The following is a 24,681-nucleotide window of genomic DNA, read 5'->3' on the forward strand; positions in this document are numbered from 1 at the left end:
TGAGTTGAAGATTGATACCCTCGTTTTAGTTGTCAAAAATTAATGTGCAAGTCATCGTAGCATAGAATCGTTGATAGATGCTAGTACAGAATATTTATTATTGTGCTAAAGATTATTCAGTTACATATTCAATTTTTCTTAACAGTATGGAAATTGATTTTAATTCCATGTAAAAATATTAAAATATACACAGCATAAATTATTTACTTCCCCTATCCAAGAAATAATGTAATCCAATATTATATATGTATTGTTTTTTACATTAAATCATAAAAAACGGAATACTTTCTGTAAAGGTTAATAAACTTTATAGGAATACCTATGTCCTATCATAAATCATAAATAAAAAAAAAACAACATTTTAAATCCCAGAGTAAACTACAAATATAATAGACATGATTAAATTTAATAAATTTCCGAATCGTTTTCTCAAAAGAGGACAAGGGAAGATATTTTGGATTAACAAATGGGAGTCAGTGATTTAGAGGCCGGCTTCTTTCCCATAGCACTAGAGTGTCTCCCCTACACGTCAATATGATGTGAGCTTATGCAATAGCTGAAGAAGAGGAGAAAACCGATAAAAGTGTGTCCTTTGATGTATGAAAGCATATGTGCAGTGTTCATCAACAACAATGTGCCGTGAATTTCGGGTCAGATTGATTGGTTAACTACCTGCGGGTTCACCAGAGTTTTGATTGTATATTTGAAATATATAATATAGAGTATTTTAAGTCAAATTGACCACTTTTCAGCCTTGAATTTTTATTATTTTACTGAATTTATTACGTTTGTAAACTCTAGTATATCATTTTATTGGGACTTTTCGAATTTTTTCGTACAGGCGAAAGTTAGTTTTGTATTTTTTTAAAAAATCTTTATCTTTTCTTTGAACGCGAATAATTCCACGAAAAATTAACCGAATGTGACTTTTATTTCAATTTATTCGCTTTGAGTTACACTATCCACATAATGCACAAAAGCATTTAATGCTATAATGCATTAAAATCAAACTATTTTAGTTTTCGAAAAATGAATTAGTTTTTTAAAGATCCCTTTTTTATTTTTTTCAACTCGAAAAATAGTCACTTGATTCATTTTTCGTAGATCAAATAAATTACACAATTAATACTTTGAATGAGTAGACCTAAAAAGAATTTGATATGCTTGTGAGTTTGCAGATCGACAATAAAAATCAAAAAAGAAACAAAACAAGTTTAATGACAAGTGAGATTAAATTTAAACGTGATAATAAAAAAAAATAAAAAAGGATAATAGTAATGTATCTTCGTCATGCGTACACACATATTTGCCCTAAGTTAACGGCTACTTTATAGTATAGTTTTGACAAAGCTTGACGAATTTTGACGTTACTTTGACAGTCCCCTGGTTATTGCTGCTTTGTTTGATAAAATATATTCAAAAAAATAAAAAATTAGATTCGTTTCACATCGTCGAGAACGCACAATTGACATAAACAAAAATGGCAAACTGAACAACTTTAGTATATTTTTCTATAACAAATATTCATTCATTTTTGTATGCATGAAATATTAAATCTAATGTTTTTAATGATATCCAAAAATAATACTTTGGTTATAATAAAATCAAAATAATAACTATATGCTATATAAAATGTATAAGAAGCAAACTAAACAAACAAAATAATTATAGTTTTAAAAAAATAATAAGTTTGTGGTTTTGAACCAATACTATATAGAAAAAAATTTGACACCCTGATATATATGTATATATAGTTGTTTTTGGAGGTGAAACTTTTAGATACATTAAATAAAAAGAAGGCCGCATCGAACAGTGTTTTCCTATAGAATTACGACTATTTAAGGAAAGGGTCGCCCTTTTTTATTTAATGTTCATTGAAATGGGAGTGGATCATTATTAAAAAAATTTGAACAAGTAAAATATATATCAGTCGTTAAAAACCTAAGGTTAAATTTTTTATTCAACTACTTGAAATTATTCGGGCCTAATCACTGCCTAACTAAAATTTCTAGTCATTAACGAGTATCGAAAATATTTTAGTAAAAAACACTAATCCGAATCTAATAATTGAAGAAAAATAAATGACTACATTTATTTGTTATGTTTTTTATTTTTTTTTTTTTTTGAGTCATAAATAAAAGACAAAACTTATGTACAACTTTAGACTTTTATTCAGATACATAAATTTAAATAATTAACTAATTTCATCTGTTCCTTTAATTTTTAATACTAAATTTTTAAGGGCCTTCATTATTTTCATTTATTTTATGTTTTCTTGACATAATATTTTTTATTATCACAGTGACAAATAATGGATTTAGGGGGTCTTTTAATGTTTGACCGTAAGGAAATATATAGTCGTAGCCAATTACAAGAAACAGGAAATGTACGTCCGTAAGGGGTCTTCCTATAAACGTAAAATCATTCAAAAGAAAGTTAATTGTCGTCATGATCATCCTCAGAACACTTAACATTTATAATGATTAAATAACAACGCATGTTGTTTGATTTATCTGCGATAGTAAAAATAGATAAAATCAAATTCTTGATATAAATAAAAATAATTTATTTAAATAATTGGTGTAATAAAGTACGAAGCAATAAAATAATAAGAAATTTTTAAATACTAAAAAAACAATAATCATTATTATTAGTTATAAGCGTCGACTGTGCCAACTACAACACGCCAAGCCCGCCAAGCTCAAAGCCCATAAAGAGCATTCCCAGGTGTCTTCGTGGTCATTCTGGTCATTCGATTCTACCCGTAGGCGGTCGTTGTAAGGCGTGTACTATCTTCTTCTCCGTTCTATACCTGGTTTCTCTGTGTCGTATAATATGTATCTCTATCTTATACATTAATCTACAATGCTCGGTAAGGGGTGTCACGAGATTATTACTCGTACTCACGAGCACGTCAGGTCACTGGACACTTTATACGTTCTATTGCGTCATATATGAACGAGAAAACGCTGGGGAAAATAGATAGAGGCATAAAATGGACTAACAGACATTGTCAGCTTTGTACTTTTTTTATCCTCATTGTCCGTCTGCCATCATGACCTTTCTGGTTTTAGCCTGAATTGATAGCTTTGTGTTCGAATATCTTCAACATGTACTCAATAATAATGACCATTGTAAAACTAAGTGTTTTACGAACGCTCTACTCCTAAACATCTAAACGTTATTATATTGAAATTTAAGTTAGATTTACTAGTAAACACTCAAAAAGCGATTATACAATTTATTTAAATAGGAGTAAGTCTTCAGGGGTATAAAAATAATATACTTTAAAAAAATATTTGTTGTACATGGTATGGTTGTCGCTAGAATATGGGTCTATTTATTAAATTTTCTCGACGAGAAACCCATAAATCAATGTCGATATTCATGTCTGATGTTTTAATAAATTACTACGTTGAGAATAAATCAAAGAGTCTGATAGTCAAGTAGATCTAGAACTATTCATACCAACAACCTATTAGTGTATATATATATATGTGCTTCTATAAATGATACACATATCGCTGGGCTATAATCCCTTTCAAAAAGAGCATATGAAATGAAAGAAATAATTTCACTTTGCACTTTTACTAAATGAAGACTGGTATACATATTACGAAATTGTACTACTTTCCGCCGGATATGAGACGCCTTCTTCCTCTTTTAATTCTTTTCAAATCTTTAAATTCACTTGTAAAAAAACTGGTATATAATAAATGCAAACATTTACCAGGTGCATATGCTCACAGTTGCCGGCTAAGAATCGGAACTCTTTTATAAATTGTCGTTTAGTTTATTATGTAGTAAGAACATCATAATTAAATTCAATATTTGAAATAAATATGGATCGTATGTTAAAGTATTGGATTTTTATTCATTATCGCTAACCAAAAGATATTATCTATGACACAGACTACGAATGATGTATGCAGATAAAAAATTCCCAAAGAAGAAAAGATTGATATACAATGGATTTCTATCTAGAACCCGTCCTCTGAACTACCACTGGTAGTAGCGGTTTGCACATTGCTTTGCCACACATGTTCTGAGTACAATATCATATGAGAGTTAGGTAACAGTAGTAAGAATTAAACATTTTGCCAGACTAAAAGGACGAAGAAGTGGGCGTGGATGAAAATATCGTTAGGGACTTCTTTGTAATCTTGTAAGATGTTTTTTTTTATACAACTCTGATTTTAAATTAAGTACCATCGTATTTCTTGCTCACTTGAAATAAATCTTTTCTTTACTGGCCAATCGAGATTGCCCAGGACCTTACTGATCTTACATTAAAATACGCCTTCATATATTGTTAAACGTACAACGAAATAAGTTTCAACAGAAGAATTTAACACTCGCGAAAGCACACTTCTCAATGTCCAGTGTATACGCCCGATATAAATGTTCACAATTCTTATAGTAAAATGAACCGCGAAAATGGTATATTTAAACTTTAACATTCGAAATATTAGGTAAATAGCCCTATTTAGATACTGAAAGTTTTTTTTCCATGTAGCTCATACGCATGTGTTTGTAAGAAAAAGATGAATTTAGAAAATTAATTAGCGATAAATTATAATATTTTACAATACCTATACAATCGAACCGCGTTACAAAGGTAACAAATCAGATTGAAACTTGATTCTTTCCCGTATTATACTCGGATCTTCACGCACTTACACATATAACAACAGGGGAAATATGTATGGTGAAATAATATTCAAGGTAGAGAGTTTATTTATTCTAAGATTCATTTTCTTTCAGTTCAAAAAAGTATACTAGTAGCATTGCTCACGGTAGTTAATTAGATTTTCGGAAATTCGCCTTTGGCTGGGGGAGAAAATTACATACGTGGGTCGGAATGTCCTACTTTCCTTCTTTGGTGTGGAATATACCGTTATTCAACGCATGTCTGATTATCGCGCCTTATCATATCTGCAAAGCAAACCCTAAATGGTCATTTACCAATCGGTGGTTAATAATTCGTCAGAAAGCAGATGGCTTCTTGTGTTCCTCAATAGCGTTTCAAACGCATTTGAATCTATAATCATATTTTTCCAAAGTCTTTATCGACCGCTCTCAAAATTAAACTCTATTATTATCTCAAGAGCAAATAATCTCAATACTAAATGTATTTGGAATGAGTAAAACAATCAATCTAACAACTTTCATGGCGGTATAGTCGAATTCCATTAACGCGGAACTTCCCCTTAATCTTGACCCGCAAGAACTACAATGTCTCCCACTCGATGCTATATATTTGTATTTCCTATGTATATTTATATTGCGTATAAGAGCACATGCGTATAGTTTAATCTTTAAAAAAGAAGGGGCATTCGATAAGTCGGAATTTCCAGGAAATTTATGCTCCTCCGTCAACTAGCTGTCCGAATTATTGGTGAAAGCAGTCGAGAACTAGTGCTATACATAAGCCCACCTAATTTAAGGTTTACTTTGCTGATATAATAATTCGCAATCATTAGACATTTGTTGAATAAAGTATAGTGCATGGGACGTGAGCTAAATCATTATCCGCCAAACACAATGGTCTCAGCATTCGTCATTGGTGCGAACGAAGCACTCGCTGACGCCCAAGCGCGTGCACCTACGACTCGTGTTAAAAACATTATGCTTTCCGTATAAAGACTCACCTAGCCCACTTGCTATGTAATATACTATTTTATGTCACCTGCATTGAAATTAGGAGTTTCAATACTTGTTTTGCCAGTCGAAACAAACCAATTTTAGACCAATTCGATGTAGGGGGTAGAATCTGGTGCGTTTCTGCCCGCTAAATTAGTTTCTGACTTCATTTCATCCCTTGTAAAAATCGCAATTGTTTATTGTAAATCGCCAAATATTTTTCATTCTAATAACTACACAGAAAAAAAAAAATAGTGTTTGGAACGATTTAATGGATAGTGATATGCGTATCGTGAATGGGGCGATTTATAGAGGTACCGTTGCGATCGATTCTAGTCCCATTCACGATCCGAATTGCTGTCAGCACTATACGTATTAATACTCGCACTAACTTCCAAATAGTTAAACGAGTATCGCGACAGTCAGAATACTGTATGGTGCTGGTCACAATACATTTTTCTCCGTGTATGAATACAGGTAATATGAAAAATATAGTGCGTGGCATAGGATAAAAAGGTAATGTTCGGAAATCTAACTCCACAATTTAGATGAATATTTTTCATCATTACATGAACATTTGAGGTATGCAATGTTTTTTGTTGTAAATATAATAATTAGGAAAAAAAAAAACCGTTGTTGCAACAACAACAATCGGAATTGAGATTACTAAAGTTCATATCGTGGTAACAAGTACTATTTTCTGTAGTACAACATTAACAGAAAGATCTTACTACAATCTTATAGTTATGGAAGAACCACAATTTATATTCCTCATAATCATGTACTTAGAATTTTTTAAAAACGTTATATTCCTACTAGTTATTCTTTCGTCTGAACAACATAAGTTTGATCAGTTATAATTCATATCGCCGATTACAAATATCGATTGACTTGTATGAAACTATAAAATTGTAAGAGCAATCGTAACTTAAACTTTCAAATGAGAGAAAGTTCAGAAATTGTATATGTACATTATATATTTACTTACGTATAGAAACACTGAGGGAACTTTCATTGAAAAATAGAGTAGACAATACTTTGATGATGTTGAAACTTGAATATGCAACCTTTATTATAATGTACCTGAAGATCGGAACGTTTTTCACGCAACCAAAATGAAAATAATTCATTAAATTTGTGGCTAAAGGCGAATTTATGGGTAGTGGAGGGAAGCCTGTCATTTTCGGGTGACGTGCGAAACATTTGCGAGATCTAAGTCCAGTAAGTTTTTTACTTTTCATTTCTTTTTTCTTATTTTCGTTCCGCGAAAAACGTTCCGATCTTCAGGTACATTTATTATAATCCTTTTTAACATCCCGCTAAGAAAAACGATGATTTTCAAAAAATTCAGGAAGTTATTGTTTTCACCCCGATTTTCGAAAATCGAGTTGTCATCAGATGTCGACGTTTTAAGGTCCTAGGAAGCTATTCTTTCTGAATATTTTCAAAATGATGTTATTGAATGAATAATTAATTAAATTGATTATCAACATAAAATTGAAAAAACCCAGTTTTTAATATTTTTCTCGGATATTTCATATATTATTACTCTGACCCGAGTTAAAACTCATTGAAATCTTGATTTTGATTACTGACATTGATTTCTGCCTCAATAAATTTATTTTATTGAACATAATCGGGAATAAAAATTTTAAAAACCGCTTCTTCATTTATGATTTTCGATTTTTAAATTTTCAAACTTTAGCATAAAACGTAACTTGTTAGAGCTTAAAAAGCTCATAAAAAAAACAATTGCATGTAATAGCATTTTAGAGCTCGAAAATATATTCACAGTAATGTTTTCAAGCTCCTTGAGCTCGAAAACAGCGGAGTTTTGGGGGTGGCCCGCAGGGCCAACCGACGCCTAGATTTTTTTTTCATGTTTTCTAAATAAAAATTAAATGATTTTCGAGATTTCAGTCGGCTAATAAGACCTACAATTTCCTACAATCTTTGAAAAATGAGAATTTTTTATTATGTATCAAGAAAACCATTTTAAATATATTGCACAATGCAGAAAATTATCGTCCGGCCGAACGGTTCCTCAAATAGTCATATTACATACTGAAAAATTGCACCATCGAATTCGAGTTACTCTTACATTTAATCTATACCATAATTTATTATTTTAGATATGTACAGTTCATGTTAACCATTTTACTCGATCGGTAGAATTTTATCAACTAAAACAGGATGACCTCGTTCAATTTACGGAGACGATTCGTTGACATTCCAATATAAAAAAAAACCTGGAAATTTAATTTTCTCCGGTACATTTTTTTTTTTTCCTTTTAATCAGAGAGGGATTTTTTTTTCTCTTTCCCTCTTCAATAGTCGGATAGTAATATCCTCGATGCACTCACACAGCAAATGAAAATTTTGTCCAGATTATTCTTTTAAATAAATGAAAATTTTCGAAAAATACGAACGTAAATTGCTCGATTATAGGCTAACCCGCATCAGATTATAGTCTAGTCGAACCTCATTTTTTATTTCGTGTTTAAAGTTTTTCTTGGACAAAAAAATTTAGACAGAAATAATTAAAGATCCTGCTTATAATCATTTTAAATAATCAAATAAGTTTGAAATAAAATATGTTTAAAGCATTTGACCCTATGCGCTAGTCATATCTTGGAGAGATCAAAGGCATAATTTATATTCGAAAAATTAGTTACATTAAATAAATGATTTGTTTGTAATATTCAAATAAAACAAACGATATAACTCGATAAATACATATAAACCAAATGTTATTTCACTTGAGGTCTGCTAGCTATGTGCACTGAAAACAAGATTTATTTAAGCCAAAGATATCATATACTTGGATATGGTCAAATAAACATTTAATTGTGAGAAAAATACGTGATTTATTTATGGTAAAAAAATGATCCAAAATTGCTACAAGTAAATGTTAGTCTGACCATGTGCTTCGAATCTATGTTAAGTGTCACCAAATTTTCCGTTATTCGTCACAAATTTAATATCTCTACCACTAATATATCATTTACTTGCCACAAATAAACGATATATTTCAGTCAAATTATAAAATTATTTAAATCAACGGTCATATTTATAGTTGTGCCAAATATATTTATTTGTCATTAAGATGCGAAATATTAAAAAAAAAAGCCACAAAAAAAATTGATTTATTTGGAACAAATGTTTTTTTTTTCAGTGTACGAGTACTATAAGAATAAATAGCAATCGACGTTTTCATTTTGTAAAAATGATCATTTGTTTAATAGAAAAACGTAGACAAAGTTTCCATTTCATGTGCAAGTGCAATAAGGATAGTGCCGTTCATCAACTTGAGTGTGACAGAAAAAAAAGTATAGACTCTTCTTAAGACCTTTTAAGAATTCGGTTTTCGAAAATTGGACAAAACTGAATAACTTTGTTGGTTTTTTTTTTTTTTTCAAGGTAAATTAAAAATTTTCTATGACCGCTAATAGAAACAAACATGTGTACTTTATTACTGTACAAACATTCTGACAATGTGGTTAAACAGGTGTCTCTTTATCTTGCTAAACAAGAATTCATTTGTCTCACAATCATTAAGGAAACTTGATATAAAAAACGTTGTGAGATTAGGTACACACTCGAAATGTTTATTCTTTCCTGTCTTAAAGAATTAAATATACCTTTATAAACATGGAGACAATATACTACAGTGTAAAATTCTTTTTTGTAATACTAATATTAGCGTCATGAAATTTTAGTTTGTTCGAATAATACCAACGTACTGAAATTATATAAATTCGAGGATAGGCAGTAAACTTTGTTAGACATTAGAATTGTTCATGGGAATACCGGTATACTGTTCCCGTGGTCTCCCTCAAACTTTATCTCAGCTTGAAAGCGATTTTGCGAAAAATCAATTTCCAAAAGTCGGGAAGTTTGAATTCGATTCAGATTATGTTTAAGTATACAAAAATATTAATTTTTTTTTTGTTCTTTTTCGTCAGATGAAAGTCCCAAGAAAATTTTTTGCAATATGAATTTAAACCAAAAATTTTTTTCGAGTGATGATAAAACTTTCTTGAGACAAGAAAAATTTTTCTTACGCCAAAAAATCCTTTTTTTCCGTGAATTCCCAAAGTTGTGAATTTTATATATCTCAAAAAAAAAAAAAGGTGTATAAATGACCGGATTTTTTTCATGAAGCTCGAGAACAGCACAAAGTTTTATATTATAATGTCAATTGTGAAAAGAACAATTTTTTTTAAACATGTTTTCAATATTGTTTTAAAGTTTGCAGTGGAAAGTTCCAGGGCCGATGTTTTTCTTTATTTATACACTTTTATCAATTCTTTTACTTGAAAGTTGCACAACAAAATTTTTCAAGTATCAAAATAAAACGTGTAAGATACTATTGAGGATTCTTTTTTTCTTAATGTTTAATAATTTTAAAGGTTTTGTTTACTCATATCAATGAAGCCGTAAACTTGTATGCCCTCATATTTGTTTTCTGATCAATGCTCTTGATTTCAATAGAATTCAAATTATTAACGATGATAGATCTAATTGAAGTAATAAAAATAGTATTTGATACTCAATGAGTCAGCAATAAAAGAAATTATTTATAAAAAATTTAATAGTCGATAAATCATTTTCAATCGTTAATAATATCAACAACTTACGCCGTAAGTGTTTTTTATTTTTTTCACTTACCCTGAATCACCAATGTAATCCAACATAGTAATCTTCAACATGATAATTATTGTTTAACCACTGCCGGTTTTAAATAATAAATTATATATTTTTCACTTTTATTAACAGAAATTAATTTATGAAAATTTCGTTTTTGTGGATTTTCATTGATAAATTTTATTTTTTATTTTTCTATTAATGGTAATTTGTTTTCTCGTAAATTTATGGTTATTTGATCACCCCAATTGAGCCCAAAAAAGGCTATAAATTCAATCGCCGCGGACAACTACTGACCGATAACGAAACTTTGTTATCATTCATGACAAATGACAATTTTATATATCACATTATTCACGTGGAAAATATTATTTAAACTTTTCTATTAATAGTTACAACAATTATGAAAGATACTGACACTTTTTTCACTTAATACATTTTTAACTTATGAAAGTCTGTCTGTAATAAAGTTTTAAATATTTTAATGAGAATCAACTGTATCATTTATAAATTATATTTATCTCCATCTTTAGTCAAAACAATGTGAGAGTGAACGAAGTGACAACGCGCCAGAGAGTACCGGAGGACTGTTTTAGTGCTCTTGTCCATTGCATCGCCAGCGGCAAAACTCCCTTCCAATAACTCAGTCTCTTACAATCTCATACACTTCAGATATACATATATGTATACATATACGTATATCCCTCCTCCCTCACATTCTCTACTGCGTATCAAGCGAGAAAATATTATGGTGACGACGATGTGTAGAGCTATATATATATATGAAATATTGCGTCATGAACACGTGCATTTACTTGATCATTCAGGAGGAGTTTGTACCATTAGAATTTTACAGCCACAGTTTTATATTTTCATTCAACTTTTTGGAAGGTTTTTTAAAAAATCCCACAGGATATACGACAAAGAGTGATGGCAAAAGTGCTTGATAGCCTCAAGGGTCACTATTACAGCAAATCGACTCTTGATCGCGACCTCAATTTATGTCGATCAAACTTCGTTGCGTCAAGGCATGTTAATTTTTTTTTTTTTTTTTTTTTTTTTTTTTTTTTTTTTTTTTTTTTTCGTTCCATTATTAATGAGCGAGATCGACCAAGAATTTGCATGTAATTGATCACTGATTCTCGGTACTTTTTTAAGAACAAATCATTTCCGAAGTATTCACATTTTTGTTTAACTTTTATTATAATTATACACGGAGAAAACAGGTATCAAAAATATTATAATATTTAATATAAAAGTATGTATTAAATACTATACAAGATGAAAAAGTTACTGAATGAATAAAGTTTGGTATTGTAAGGACATCTAGCCAGTAACTAAATTTTTACAATGTTGTTAGTAAAAATTGCAATTGATATATATTACATGCCATCGAGTAGTATATTTTACAATGTACATGGGAAAAATTTAGATATTTGCCACACGTCCTCACAGTATCATACTTTGTGGGTAATTTTTACTTAAAATTTATCTGCGTGTATAGTGATTTCTCTAAATTAGATGAACAGCGTACTATTAAGTATTATACAGCAACTATAAATCACTAAGCGGTTAGTAATTTTTTTAAAGCAGATCGATAAAATGAATAATTGGTACAGACAGCGTTTACGAATATAAAATTACAAGTTCAGAGACACTTATTGAATGGAGACATCGGACCGGCAGACAGAAGACAGGATTCGCACGCGGGATATCGAGGTTCGAATCTCGGTCAAGTCAAATCATTTTGAATTATCAAAATTAATACCACTACTAATTTACATGCCGTAAATGATAACAGTAACAATCAAAAGTTTAAAAACCAATAAAAATTTAATTTAATTTAGTTCTATTAGAATACAACTAAATGAAATTTAATTTACTAGAGTAAAGTAAAACTTGCTATATTGGATAGTAAATTTCACTAAACATACAGTCAAATTTACAGTGTAGTTTATATTGATTTGCATACTCGAATAATAAAAATTACTGAATATAAATAAAAATTTTAATGTCAAGATAGTAAAAATAACAAAATTTTAATAGGTTTCAAGTTCACAATATAAATTTAGTAATTTTCATTAATATTTTTAAGTAAGCTTCCCTATATTTTTTCTCCGTGTACGGTTTTCAAGTTAAATATTGAAAATTATAGAACTAATTTGAATTGCTCATCCCAAAATATTATAAAAATTTAAATGTATAATCGCATTAGAAAAAATTAAGTCAAAATAGTCAATTTTTTATTTTGGAAATTCATATTTTAAATACAGTCTATAGAACTTTAAAATATAAATAAATAAATATACATTGTAGTATTTACAATATATACATATTTTCCATAAAATAAAACTCAGTAAATAATTCCCATGACTTTTATATGTCCTTTGTATACTTATAAATAAATGTATTTTTTTTGAAGAAAAAAAAATGAATCATTTATCGTCGAAGACTCGTCAATTCTCTTTTTTACAACTACTTATTATGGTTTTATTTTTTTGAGTCACTCTTATTCTCAATACAAGTATAAAAAATATGTATCAATTCTGATAGATAATCAAATTTAAAATTAACATAAGTATTTCCAAGAATTTTTCTAACACATCTTAAAATTATCAAGAAAATTTATACATTCTTGTATATAAAATATTCAACAGATTCTTCGAATAACCAAGTCAATGCATTGAAATACAATTAGTGCTACAGAAATTTAAAACTCAAATAAGAATAATTTAATGTTGAAGACTTTTATATAAAACTCCTTTTAAATTAAATATTGTACAAGATATTGAAAAGTTAGAAAATCCCAACGTGCATAACTCACTTGCTCATTCATAAAATTAAACAAAAATTAAAGAACATTCGTTAATAAAAATAAAAAAATTAGAGTATAAAAAAGTGATGAATAGATGGTGCTCTTATATTAAAAAAAAAAATAATAACAATAAAAAAAATGGCTGCTAAATTTTTTTCATGAATTGACAGTTTTAAGTTTTTATGAATTACAATTAAACAAAAAGGATTTGCCTAGTGATTTCGAAAGGATTAGGGTTTATTTTATTTTTCAAGTTATTGTGTTTTTACCGGTTTAGAGGTTTTTTTACACAATTTTTTTCTTTTCCAATCATTAATATTAAAAAATTGACTTGAAATTGTGTTCATTGACATCAATAAGTTATCTTTTAAATGATACAAATTTTGTTCTAGTAACGGGTGTAAATATACGTTTATTTACGTGAGTGAATCAGCTGAGACTGAGTAAGCGTTAGTAGAACATATCTGATTGCTTCGCAATTGAGTGCTGCAATTTATTAAAAAATATACATCCGCTTAAAAATTTTTTTCAAAAGATTTTTTTCGGTTATAACAGCATTTGAAAGAATAATTAAAAACTCGATAAAATAATAAGCACAAGAGTAATATACATTAGATTGTAAAGAAAAAAAAATGAATAAATAATAAAAGAAATCCCGTGGAAAATCATTCTTTCCATTTTAGAATAAAATAAATTCAGAGGGTTCTTTCTTGATCCTTCCATATTGCAATTACAAACGTGATGTGGTCTCTTCTTATCGCCTCATTTTCCTTCTCATCCTTCACCACTTAGTTTCTGCATCGCATGTCCTCGTGTTACGATTGTAGTGCATAGTACATTGGCTGCACACATAAACAACTGAGATGACCATACATTATAATCCCTGGAGCTCACGATCTTAGAAGCTAGATATAGAAATATACTGGATGTATTTCCCTCCACCTTTAATCTTAAATTCAAGTGGAGGTGGTGGTGCACTCTGGTGATGAAGAGAAAACAGGAAAATATGAATATCTTGAATAAAGAAGGGTATTCAACATCATAGGCTTCTGGAGAAGGACAATCTCTTGGATAATCCTTACGACCTCGTCCAAGATTAATCTCAGTATTCCGACGCCACTGCAAACCTCAGAGTCCATATTATCAGGTACAGGAGCTCAAGATATATCGATCTTTCAATGTACCAGTCAAGGTATTGATTTACTCGCTTCAATGCTAACTTTATTTATGACTTGAGACCACGAGGTCTTCTTCTGAGATTGATTTTAAAATAACCACTGACGATGGTCATCATCGAATGGAAATTTGTACAGCATCGAACGTATGTCTAATATAATGGAAATAGACGTGTATATCCTTGTCTTCAAAGAACCCTAGAATTATCTTTATTGATTTGCAAATCTCCTGGGCTTGCATCTTATGAATATATTTAAAACGAAACGAAGATAAATTCTCTACTTTATTAAGAAAAAAGTTTTTCATTCTCCACTACTTCTCTCAAATTTTGGAAAATTTTTAAATTTTAAAAAGTGATAAAAGAAGAAAAACGGAAAAATTAAAAGTTTTTCAAAATGTTTCTATTACTAGATGGGGTAAAGTGATTTTTTAAATATTGAATTAAAAATTTATAATATCTGATTTTTTTTTCTTGCTTTATTTAAGAATTAATTGGATAAAGAAAATTATATTAACGTACTAAAATTTTTAATAAAACTTAAGTATAATAAATATATAAAATTAGCGCTAAATTTTTGTACCTATATTTGACTTCATGGCAGACGTCATATAGTTCAGAATTAAATAAAATCTGTACTCCATCACAAAATAAAACTCCATAAAAATGTCAGAAAAATTATGTCACGCTTTTTACCTGACAACAAATACAAGCCCTTTTCTATACAAAGTATTAGCTACTCTGAAAAAAGTTAGATGATGAAATACAATAGAAATAATCGCTAATATAATTAAAATATATGGCACATATGTCCCGTCAGAAACGATAGCCAAAAAGAAAGGAAAAGAAAAAAAAAAAAAAAATATATATATATATATATATATATATATATATATATATATATATATATATATATATATATTTGTTTTTTTAATAAAAATAAAAATTATAGTTTTTCATATACAATAATATGCGGAAAATTTTTTAGTAAAAAATGATTCAAATTTCAACTAAATATCATCACTGTTTCAATGTGCATTGCACTAATTTAGACACTAACTATTAGCTTGCAATCTAAGATATGGCTTCAAAGTATAAATCTTCTAAGTAATTCTCACTCTAGAAGTCGTGGCATGAAAAATTGAAATAAAAAAAAAAAAATATATATATATATATATATATATATATATATATATATATATATATATATATATATATATATATATATATATATATATATATATATATATATATGTGCAATATTTGAATGGTCTACTATTGATCATCGAATGATTATTTTTGTTGACATTTCAATAAAATATCTTTCTGAGTTTCGACGATTCAATTTAGTAGTTTAGAATAAGGGGTCACAAATGTTGTGAGCAAGCGTGAGATGATACTTAATTAAGGGTGACCTTACTGAAGATGGAACATGCAGATCAGTGAATCACATTCAAAACATAACACACATTGTTCTGATGAGAAAAGCATCAGAGTCGTGCGCGGTTTTTACACTACATATCCCCTTTTCAATGAATTTTTCCGTATACTATACATAGCAACCCCTAATTCCTCGGCTATTGTTGACGTTAAATTTAGTAGAATTATATCCTTCTCCTGTTGCTACATCCTATGATCATGTTATTACAATGTACTATAATTGATGTTACTTTAATTTTCAAAAGAAGAAGCTATTTTTCATTTATTCAACGCAGAGTTCGAAATAGTTGCTCAAGTTAAAAAAAAAAAGAATAATTACGCATGAAACTAATTTTGAGGGGTCACAACTGAAGGAGTATAAAGACAAAAAAAAGTTTTTTGAATTCAAAATGGTTTCAGATCATGAAATTTTACTTTTCTAGAAAAACCATACAAACTAGAAAATAAAAATTTTTTTTGTCATTTATTTAGTATATGTACTACCAAAAATATCGTTCTTCCATATACAGATTTTGTTAGACAAAAATATTAAACCGATGCAGATCTTCAACATTCTCGTTTATTACAAGTATTTTCTACTGTATAGGGGAAAAAGCGAAAAATTCTCCCCAAAATTTATCATAAAATAAAATTTAAAGGGGATACTCAAATTTTTTGTTTAATCTTATACTAGGGGACCAAACGGATAGTATGGGGTAAATTAGGCCGCCTTAAATTTTGGATGAAAAAATTTTTTAAATTTCAATCTGTTGAAAGATTTTAGTTTAATATTTTTGTATAATTTGGTACAAATATTAAGTTGACATTCATTTTTATCAATGATAATTTTTTATTAATGAAATAAATTTCCAGTAAAAAATATTTTAGACAATTAAGAGTTAACTGAAATAGTAAAGTTGAATAAATATCTAAACTGTTTTTTGATTTAGTAACAAATAGAAAATTTATCAAAAAAAAAAAAGGTCATGATGTATATATTATTCGTCATAGATTATTGAATCGTACCGATGAGCTGCTGCTTTTACAAAATTTGTTGTTGTTTAATTTCTTTGCCTGAATACTTTGATTTTTCTTTAAATATTTATAAAATAAATTATCAGAAATTTTATTTATTTACAAAAATACAATCGAAAAGTCATAGAATTCTTTCAAGATCAAAGGTGTTGCCGTGATATCTTTTAGCACTTTGTTCTATTCACTGAATGAACATTCTTCTCACTCGGCACGAATCGTCGTGCAGATCGTGGAAGCGAAATGATTAAATAAAAAATATTTCGAACAAGAAACAGACTAACAAAGTTTAATTTCTATGTTATATGTATTCACATGAATTAGTCGTACTATTAAAAAATGACCTGAGTCAACTCAGGAAATAATATATGTTTATTTAAACGGACTATTAACAGAATATTATCCCCTTAATCTTTTTAAAAAAATCATGTATCTTTTTAGACTCATGGGAAAATAAGTTGATTCAATAATAATTATATAGAGAAATTTTTTTTCAACAATATTATATGTTACAATGATAAATGATCCATGAGAACCTATCAATATAAAATAATAATTGTATTTGATGAACGTTAAATAGAAAAAACAAGCGTCTACTGTGGAGTTTAATGCGTAATATTATAGGATTTAAAAGAAGGGTCTTGATATATTTTATTTTTTTAGGTCTCAACCATCCCATCATGTCAGATTTTTGCTTTTTCGTTACTATCCCTTCTATCAGTGATGTGTATCCTATGTCAACTATATAATCGGTTGCATAATCTCCATGTGTCACCACCTAGCAGAACTAATTTGTTACTCAACGATCATCTCCGGCTCTACTCGTCCAATCACCCATGCACCCATGCTTAAATCTATAAAATGAGGATGTCCTCTCTCCCTTCTATTTGTTATTGCCATACAATGTCGTCCTTCAACAACAACCTTTTGGTCATCAATATGACCCTTGTTGTTTTGTTATCACTGCTCAAAATTATTAATTTGTGTCAACTTTAAGTTTTGAGAATCAATTCAATTGACAGAAAAATAAATTCATGTAACGATTTAATTAAAAAATATTTATAGTTCTCTAACGCTTTGAAATCAAGTTCAGAAAGAAATATTTATAAGTCTAGTTAAGTATAAAAATGTTATTCAAGCTACGTTAGTATTGTTCCGTGATCATAGTTTTTAAAAAAAGTGTAAAACAAAATAGACATGTAAGTTGTTTAATTTATCTATATAGTTGTTAGTGATTAACCCGCTTAAAAAATCTCTGGATTCCCATAGCTGTGTGTGTTAGGCCTATTCTTAACTATATCACTTCTCATAGATCTCATTCATTCTTATAAAATCTCTACGGAAATTTATAAGAATCTATTGGACTCTATGAGATTTTCTAAACAGGGTAAATTGAGATTTTGCACAACTCCATTGCGAAGCAGTGACATGTGTTCTACTAACGATTACTGGGTCTCCACTGATTAACTCACGTAAAAAACGTTTTCACACCCGTTCGAATATCCTCAACTAGAATGATTCGTATGATTTAAAAGATGGTTTGTTAATGAATAAAATGAACACATTTCAAATTAATTTTTTAATATCAATGAATGAAAAAAAAAAAAAATCTGGGCGTCGGTTGGTCCTATGGGCCAGCCTCAATATATCGTTTATTTGTGGTAAGTAATTGATATATTTGTGGTAAAGATATTAAATTTGTGACAAATAACCTAAAATTTGGCGATACTATACATATAGTTGAAGCCCTTATTTATTTGTAGCAATTGGATCATTTATTTACCACAAATATATATCACTTATTTCACGCAATTAAACTACTCAAATATATTATATCTTTCTCACAATTAAATATTTATTTGGCCATATCCAAATATATAATATTTTTGGTTCAAATAAATCTTTTTTTCAGTGCACTTGAATTCTGAAATAGAAAAACCCTTTCGAAAATCACTATCCAAATCCTTTTTGTTTAAGTGAAATTCATAAAAACTTAATATTGGCAATTCATGAAGAAAACTTAGCTGCCATTTTTTTATTATTTTTTGAATAAGCAAAAAAGTTGTTGAAGTTTGAGTTTTCCAACTTATTTTTTTTTTTCTTACTGAAATATATATTTCATTTCATTGTTTCGTTTCTTTTTAAGTGTATTTTTCTCTGAATGTATCATCCAGGCAGTCATTTGTGGCTTTTACGTGCAAAAAACTAACGAATTAATATTGTAAACAAAGAAAATATTTAAAAGAAACTGTCAAACTAAGCTGTGGGGATCCCGTACCAATTATTCAACGCGAAACATAATAAATCAGTATTCTATCGAAGACAACAAATAAATTACAACGAAACCGTTTGTCAAGGGACTGACAAATTGACTGTCCCGTCCCGCGTTTTGAGCCCACCACTAAAAATAAATAGAAAAAAGCTTAATCACAATTAAAGGTGTCTGAAACTAGACTTTTTAAAAAAAATTTTTTTTTTATCGAACAAATGAGAATTTTTTGGGCGACCGTCTCTTTTTTCTCATGCAATAATTTCTTGCGACAAAATTTCTCAGCAATAATTTCTCAAGGCATAATTTCTCACCACAAATATGGTGAAAAAAGAAATTTTTGTGTTGGATCAATTTTTGTTTGAGTAATTATTAGTGAGAAATTTTTCCATGAGAAATTATTCCGGATTTATAAAGGCAGGGAGCCATTTTTTGAGAACTGGTCAGTTTTTTAAATACTTTTATTTTATAATCGAACAAACTTTTATAATACTGTATAAATTAATCGATTAACTGTATTTAGGTCAGTGGTTAAAAATGGAAATAATAAATTCAAATATCCCATTTTCATATTTTATAATATATACCCAATAATAGTACTGTTCTGTAAAAAAAGAAATTTATTTTCACCACTTTTTTTTTTTATTATTCATTGAGGGGATCGAATTAAGACAAATGAGAAATAGCTGTATAATTTTTAAAAATAGAATGAAAAGAATTTTTTTTTTAATTTATCGAAGAATAAAAATATTAAACCAAATCGAAGGACTATTAACAATTATAAAAATTAAAAATCTTTGATTTCTACACGGAGAAAACGAGTCTCGAAAATATTTTAGAAAAAAATATTAATGCGAATCAATGATTGCATTATTTTTATTATTTATTACCAAATATATAGTAAATATCTCAAAATGGTAATTGATATACTTTATGTTTATCTGAAAAATTTCTATATTAATACTCTTTTACTATTTTACTAATATTCTTTATTGATAAAATATCAATTTATATAGAAAGAATATTCAATTATTACTAACCGTTGAGTAATACCAATGTTCATTATACGATTTAACGACTTTTATTCTGTAAAAATATAAAAATCAAATAAAAGTATGTATTAAATACTATATACTAGACTGATTCAAAAAAATCGACTAATTTTTTTTTTCTTTATTACATCGAAAATATTGTTGGAAATGACGAAAAAAAAAATACTGTGAAAGTTTGAGCTCTTAATATCAATATTAACAACTGCCGCATCGCAATTTTCTATTTCCCGTTTAAATAACATGGGAAAATTTATTTTTTAAGCTTTGGAATTTTGTAGCTCACAGTGGGACCAATACTTTTGAATGTTCAAGGTATATTCTTATGGGAAATTTGACGCTCTACAAAAAAGGTTCCTTATAATTTTTCGATATTTTTATTTCTTCAAAAGTAATTCGAAGTTAAAGTTAGATTGACGATAAATTTTCACATTTTTTAAATTTTTTGACGCAACCATCAACTTTATCGGAAAATTTTAAAGGACATTTTATTTCCTACAACTTATCTCAGAGAAAATTTTCGATATTTCACTCAAGTCGTATGTTATTTGCAATTAACTGAAAATTTTCTTAAATAATCTAAATTTTGTCGCTTAAAATTAATTATATTAAATTTTCAGTTAATTGCGAATAACTTACGACTTATGAGATATATCGAAAATTTTCTCCGAGATAAGTTGTAGGAAATAAAATGCTCTACAAAAAATGTCCTCTAAAATTTTCGAATAAAGCTGATGGTTGCGTCAAAAAATTTAAAAAATGTAAAAATTTATCGTCAATCTAACTTTAACTTTTCGTCATTTCCAACAATATTTTCGATATAATGAAGAAAAAAAAAATTAGTCGATTTTCTTGAATCAGTCTACTCTATACTATGAAAAAGTACTGTATTTTTACAGTAATTTCTCTAAATCCGATAAATTGCGTAGTATTAAAGTATTATACAGCAACTAAAAATTACTAAACGGTTTGTAATTATTCTAATGCTGATCGATAAAATTAACAATTAGTGGCAGACTGAGGACTAGATTCACACGCGGGAGATCAAGGTTCGAATCTCAGTCAAGTCAACTTATTTTTAAATATCAAAATTTATACCACTACTAATTGACATGCCGTAAATGATAACAATAACAATAAAAAGCTGAAAAAAAACTAATAAAAATTTAATATCATTTAATTGAATTCTATTATGGTAAAATTTATTATATCGGATAATAAACTTGACTAAGCTATAGTCAAGTTTAATGCTGCAGTTTATATTTATTAGCATACTCGAATCATAAAAACTACTAAATATAAATAAAAATTAAATTCTTAAGACAGAAAAAATTACACAATTTCAATAGCCGTTAAGTTTACAATATAAATTTAATATAATTTTAAGTTAACTTTTCTATGTTTGTTTTTTCCATGTAAAAATAATGAATAGTTTTATGAAAGTACTATAACAATATATGTCTCTATAATATAATTAGCAATGCATTTAATCGCAAAATTGAATCTGATGAGTGTTACTTCCTGATGAGTGATTGAAAATCACCATCTCTTTTCCTCTTTCCATCTGAGAATTAACCTCATGACCTCAAATCTATCGTGACATAATTCTATACATACATACATATATACATATATACATTACTTCCGATATCCCCTTTGTCTCATTCTACTCTACAGAGTGTCAATTCAATTTGGCAGATAACCAACCACAAACACACCATCATCCTTATCCTCATCTGTCCTCATCCTCATCCTCATACTCTCTCCTTCTCTCCTGTTTTTCATTGGGATTCGAAAATAACTTGTTGAACGACAAGAGGGGAACAAGGAAAGGGGTCAGAAGTGCGCGAGCGCAAATCCCCGGATGATTCCCGGGACACCTGGATTTCCAGGTTGTGTGGGTGTCTGGGTGTGTTAGAAAATCCTCACAGTGTCTTTATCTTTTTTAATAATTTCTCTTGTTATTTTTTCGTAAACAATATTATGAAAATTATTTATTAGTTTCATTATATTATTTATCATTGAAATACATTTGAGAAATTATTTTTGATTTATCATTAGTATATTAATTATCGTTAATACATGACAATTGTCATGATATAATTGTCATGTTATAATAACATAGTCTTATCTTTAGACAATAGTAGAGTAGAGTCGTTGAATGCTGCATGAGAATTTGACGAGTTAATAATATAAGAGTAGGGTAGAATGACAATATATAAGTATACGTGGAAAGAATGCAACAAGCGGATCACAATAATTCATACCTGTGGATTATGCTGGTAATCCTTGATTCAGGAGATAGTTGACCTCTTGAATTATTTGGTACTTTTAGGAGATCAAGAGATGATAAATGATGACCATACTCACGACAATCCCAAGCGTATGATCCACGTATTTCATCACCTGATTTTGTTGATTGTCTTCGTGATCCATCCCCATTACCACCTCCTTCTGATAAATGACGAATCAACGGTCTTCGCATTGCATTTGCAATTATTTATTTTATTTTATAAACAATAAATTATCTGATTGTTAAAAAACGCGGGAATGGAAATTTTACTTTTTTTATTATTTTCACTCAACGTAATATTGTTGTTCTTTTTTTATTTTTCAATTATTTACTTTTTTAAATGTTATTAGTGTAGTTTTGACACAGGTAAATTAATTGTAAAATATAATCATCGAAGAGATGAGACTACGACAAATTATTGAACCAACTGTCAGGAGACTCGCGATTACGTCTTGCTCTCTTGCGTGAAAGTACTGATATGAAATGAATCTGTTCTACACGTTGGTGTGTGTGTGTGTGTGTATGTGTGTGTTGTTCTACAGAGCACGTTTACGGGAATTCCGATGATAAAATAGATTTCTCGTGAGATTTATCCAGATATAGTCAAGTTGGACAAGTTGGCGTCAATCTGCTGCTGTAACGTGTCGCCAAGATTAATGCAATATTTTGACAAGCAAAAAGTGTAGGAAAACTTGACGGTAACTTTCTGTGTCCACTTGGAGATAAGTTGCGGCAGTGAATTGACGCTAACTTTTCAGAGCCTCAGAATTTTAGGGTTACTCAGCAATCGTTTGCTTTTCGTTTTTCCCGCCCAATTTACGCTCGAAGATTTTGGTAAATTTAAAACTTGTTAGTTTTTAATTACAATATGCGTTAAAATTGAACTTACAAGTTGGCGACAATTTTCAACTTGAGAGGCTATCAGGAAAAAATAAAGCCACCCTAATAAAAGGCAAATTGACGGAAATTTATGACCCAAATTTGACGTTAAATTGACTGCAAAAACTTGATGTACAAGAGTTGAGGCTAACTTGTCGTCAATTTAAAAACAACTTTTATTCTTCAAATTTTTTTCCCTCAACTTTCAGGCAACTTTTTTCTGTTAACTTGCCGTTCGAAAGCCCGAGTGAATTTACGTCAATTTGTGGTTCATGTTATACTTATATTGTAGTCAATACTTGGACAGCAAGAACTTGATGTAAACTTTACGTGAAATTGCTGGAAACACTGAACAGTAAATTTTTGAAGAAAAAGTGTAACTATCAAAGCAAACTGTAGCCAACAGTTACTAAGTTTGGAGATGTCAAGTTGATTGCAATTAACCAGATAGCCAAATTGACCGCAACATGGTGACAACCCACTAGCGTAACTTGGGTCCAAGTTGAACGTAGAATTTGGCGAGGAAAAAATTAATAGAAAGTTGTGGGAAACTTTTTGTTCAACTTGCTTTCATTTTGCGACCGTAGACTATCGCCAACTTTTTAGGAAAGTTGAAGGCAACTTGTAGTCAACAGTTACAAAGTGTGTAGCGGTCGAAAAGTATTTGTCACGTTGATTGCAACTAATTGACACTACCTTTTTGACGATTAATTCTTGCTATCAAATGAACGGCCAACCAACCCCATCACCACACACGCAAATACCCTGATGACAACACTTCATATAAGTGCAACATGAATTACAAGTTGACGTAAATCTACAGCCATAACAGGAATGCGTTAAATCAGAAAGTTGCCTTCAAGTTGCGGAAAAAAAAATTTTAAGAGCAAAAGCGAATTTAAGAGAAAAAAATTGAATGAGCAAAATTATACTTCTAAATTGACTACAAGTTACTGTCAACTATTTGCATCATCAAGTTTTTGCAATCAACTTGACATCTTATTTAGCCCAGGCGGCACAAAAAAAAGTTGTTGACTTTTTGTTAAATTTAAGGCAACAATTTGTTATAGTGTAAATACCCAGGCGGCACAAAATAAAATTGTTGACTTTTTGTTAAGTTTAAGGCAACAATTTGTTAGAGTGTAACTAATTGTTAACATAAAGTTAATAATTTTTTTTTTGTGCTGCCTGGGTAATTGTTAACATAAAGTTAACAATTTTTTTCTTGTGATTTCTTGCGATATCAAAATGACTATCAGGGATCACGTATAATCTTTATACTACTTTACCGACGACATTATTTGAGCGCGTAAATCGAGTGTCACCTTTGAATCCTGATAGCCAAGTTGGCAGCAGGCTGGCGACAACTTTCTGCAGCAACTTAGTTGATGGCAACGTTCTGAGAAAATTGGTGGCAAAAGTTGGCATTCCATAAGTTGACAGAAAGGTGCCTTTGATTTT

At 29.2% G+C, this 24,681-nt stretch overlaps 1 protein-coding gene across 3 annotated transcripts in view; it reads right to left on the reverse strand.

Moving 5' to 3' along the window:
• Positions 1-24,681, reverse strand: part of LOC130667409 (rap1 GTPase-activating protein 1-like) — a 91,409-nt gene that overhangs the window by 60,896 nt on the left and 5,832 nt on the right. The window contains exon 1 of one of the 3 annotated variants that reach the window (XM_057468946.1): positions 22,316-22,800. The exons of 1 other annotated variant lie outside the window; for it this stretch is intronic. In XM_057468946.1, the coding sequence (XP_057324929.1) occupies positions 22,316-22,533 (218 nt within the window). In that variant the 5' untranslated portion in view covers positions 22,534-22,800. Of the gene's footprint in view, positions 1-10,314; positions 10,888-22,315; positions 22,801-24,681 lie in introns of those variants that run through there. One more of the 3 variants, XM_057468950.1, reaches the window with a different exon arrangement.

This window comes from Microplitis mediator, chromosome 5, assembly GCF_029852145.1.
Source record: "Microplitis mediator isolate UGA2020A chromosome 5, iyMicMedi2.1, whole genome shotgun sequence".
NCBI classification, from domain to species: Eukaryota; Metazoa; Arthropoda; class Insecta; order Hymenoptera; family Braconidae; genus Microplitis; species Microplitis mediator.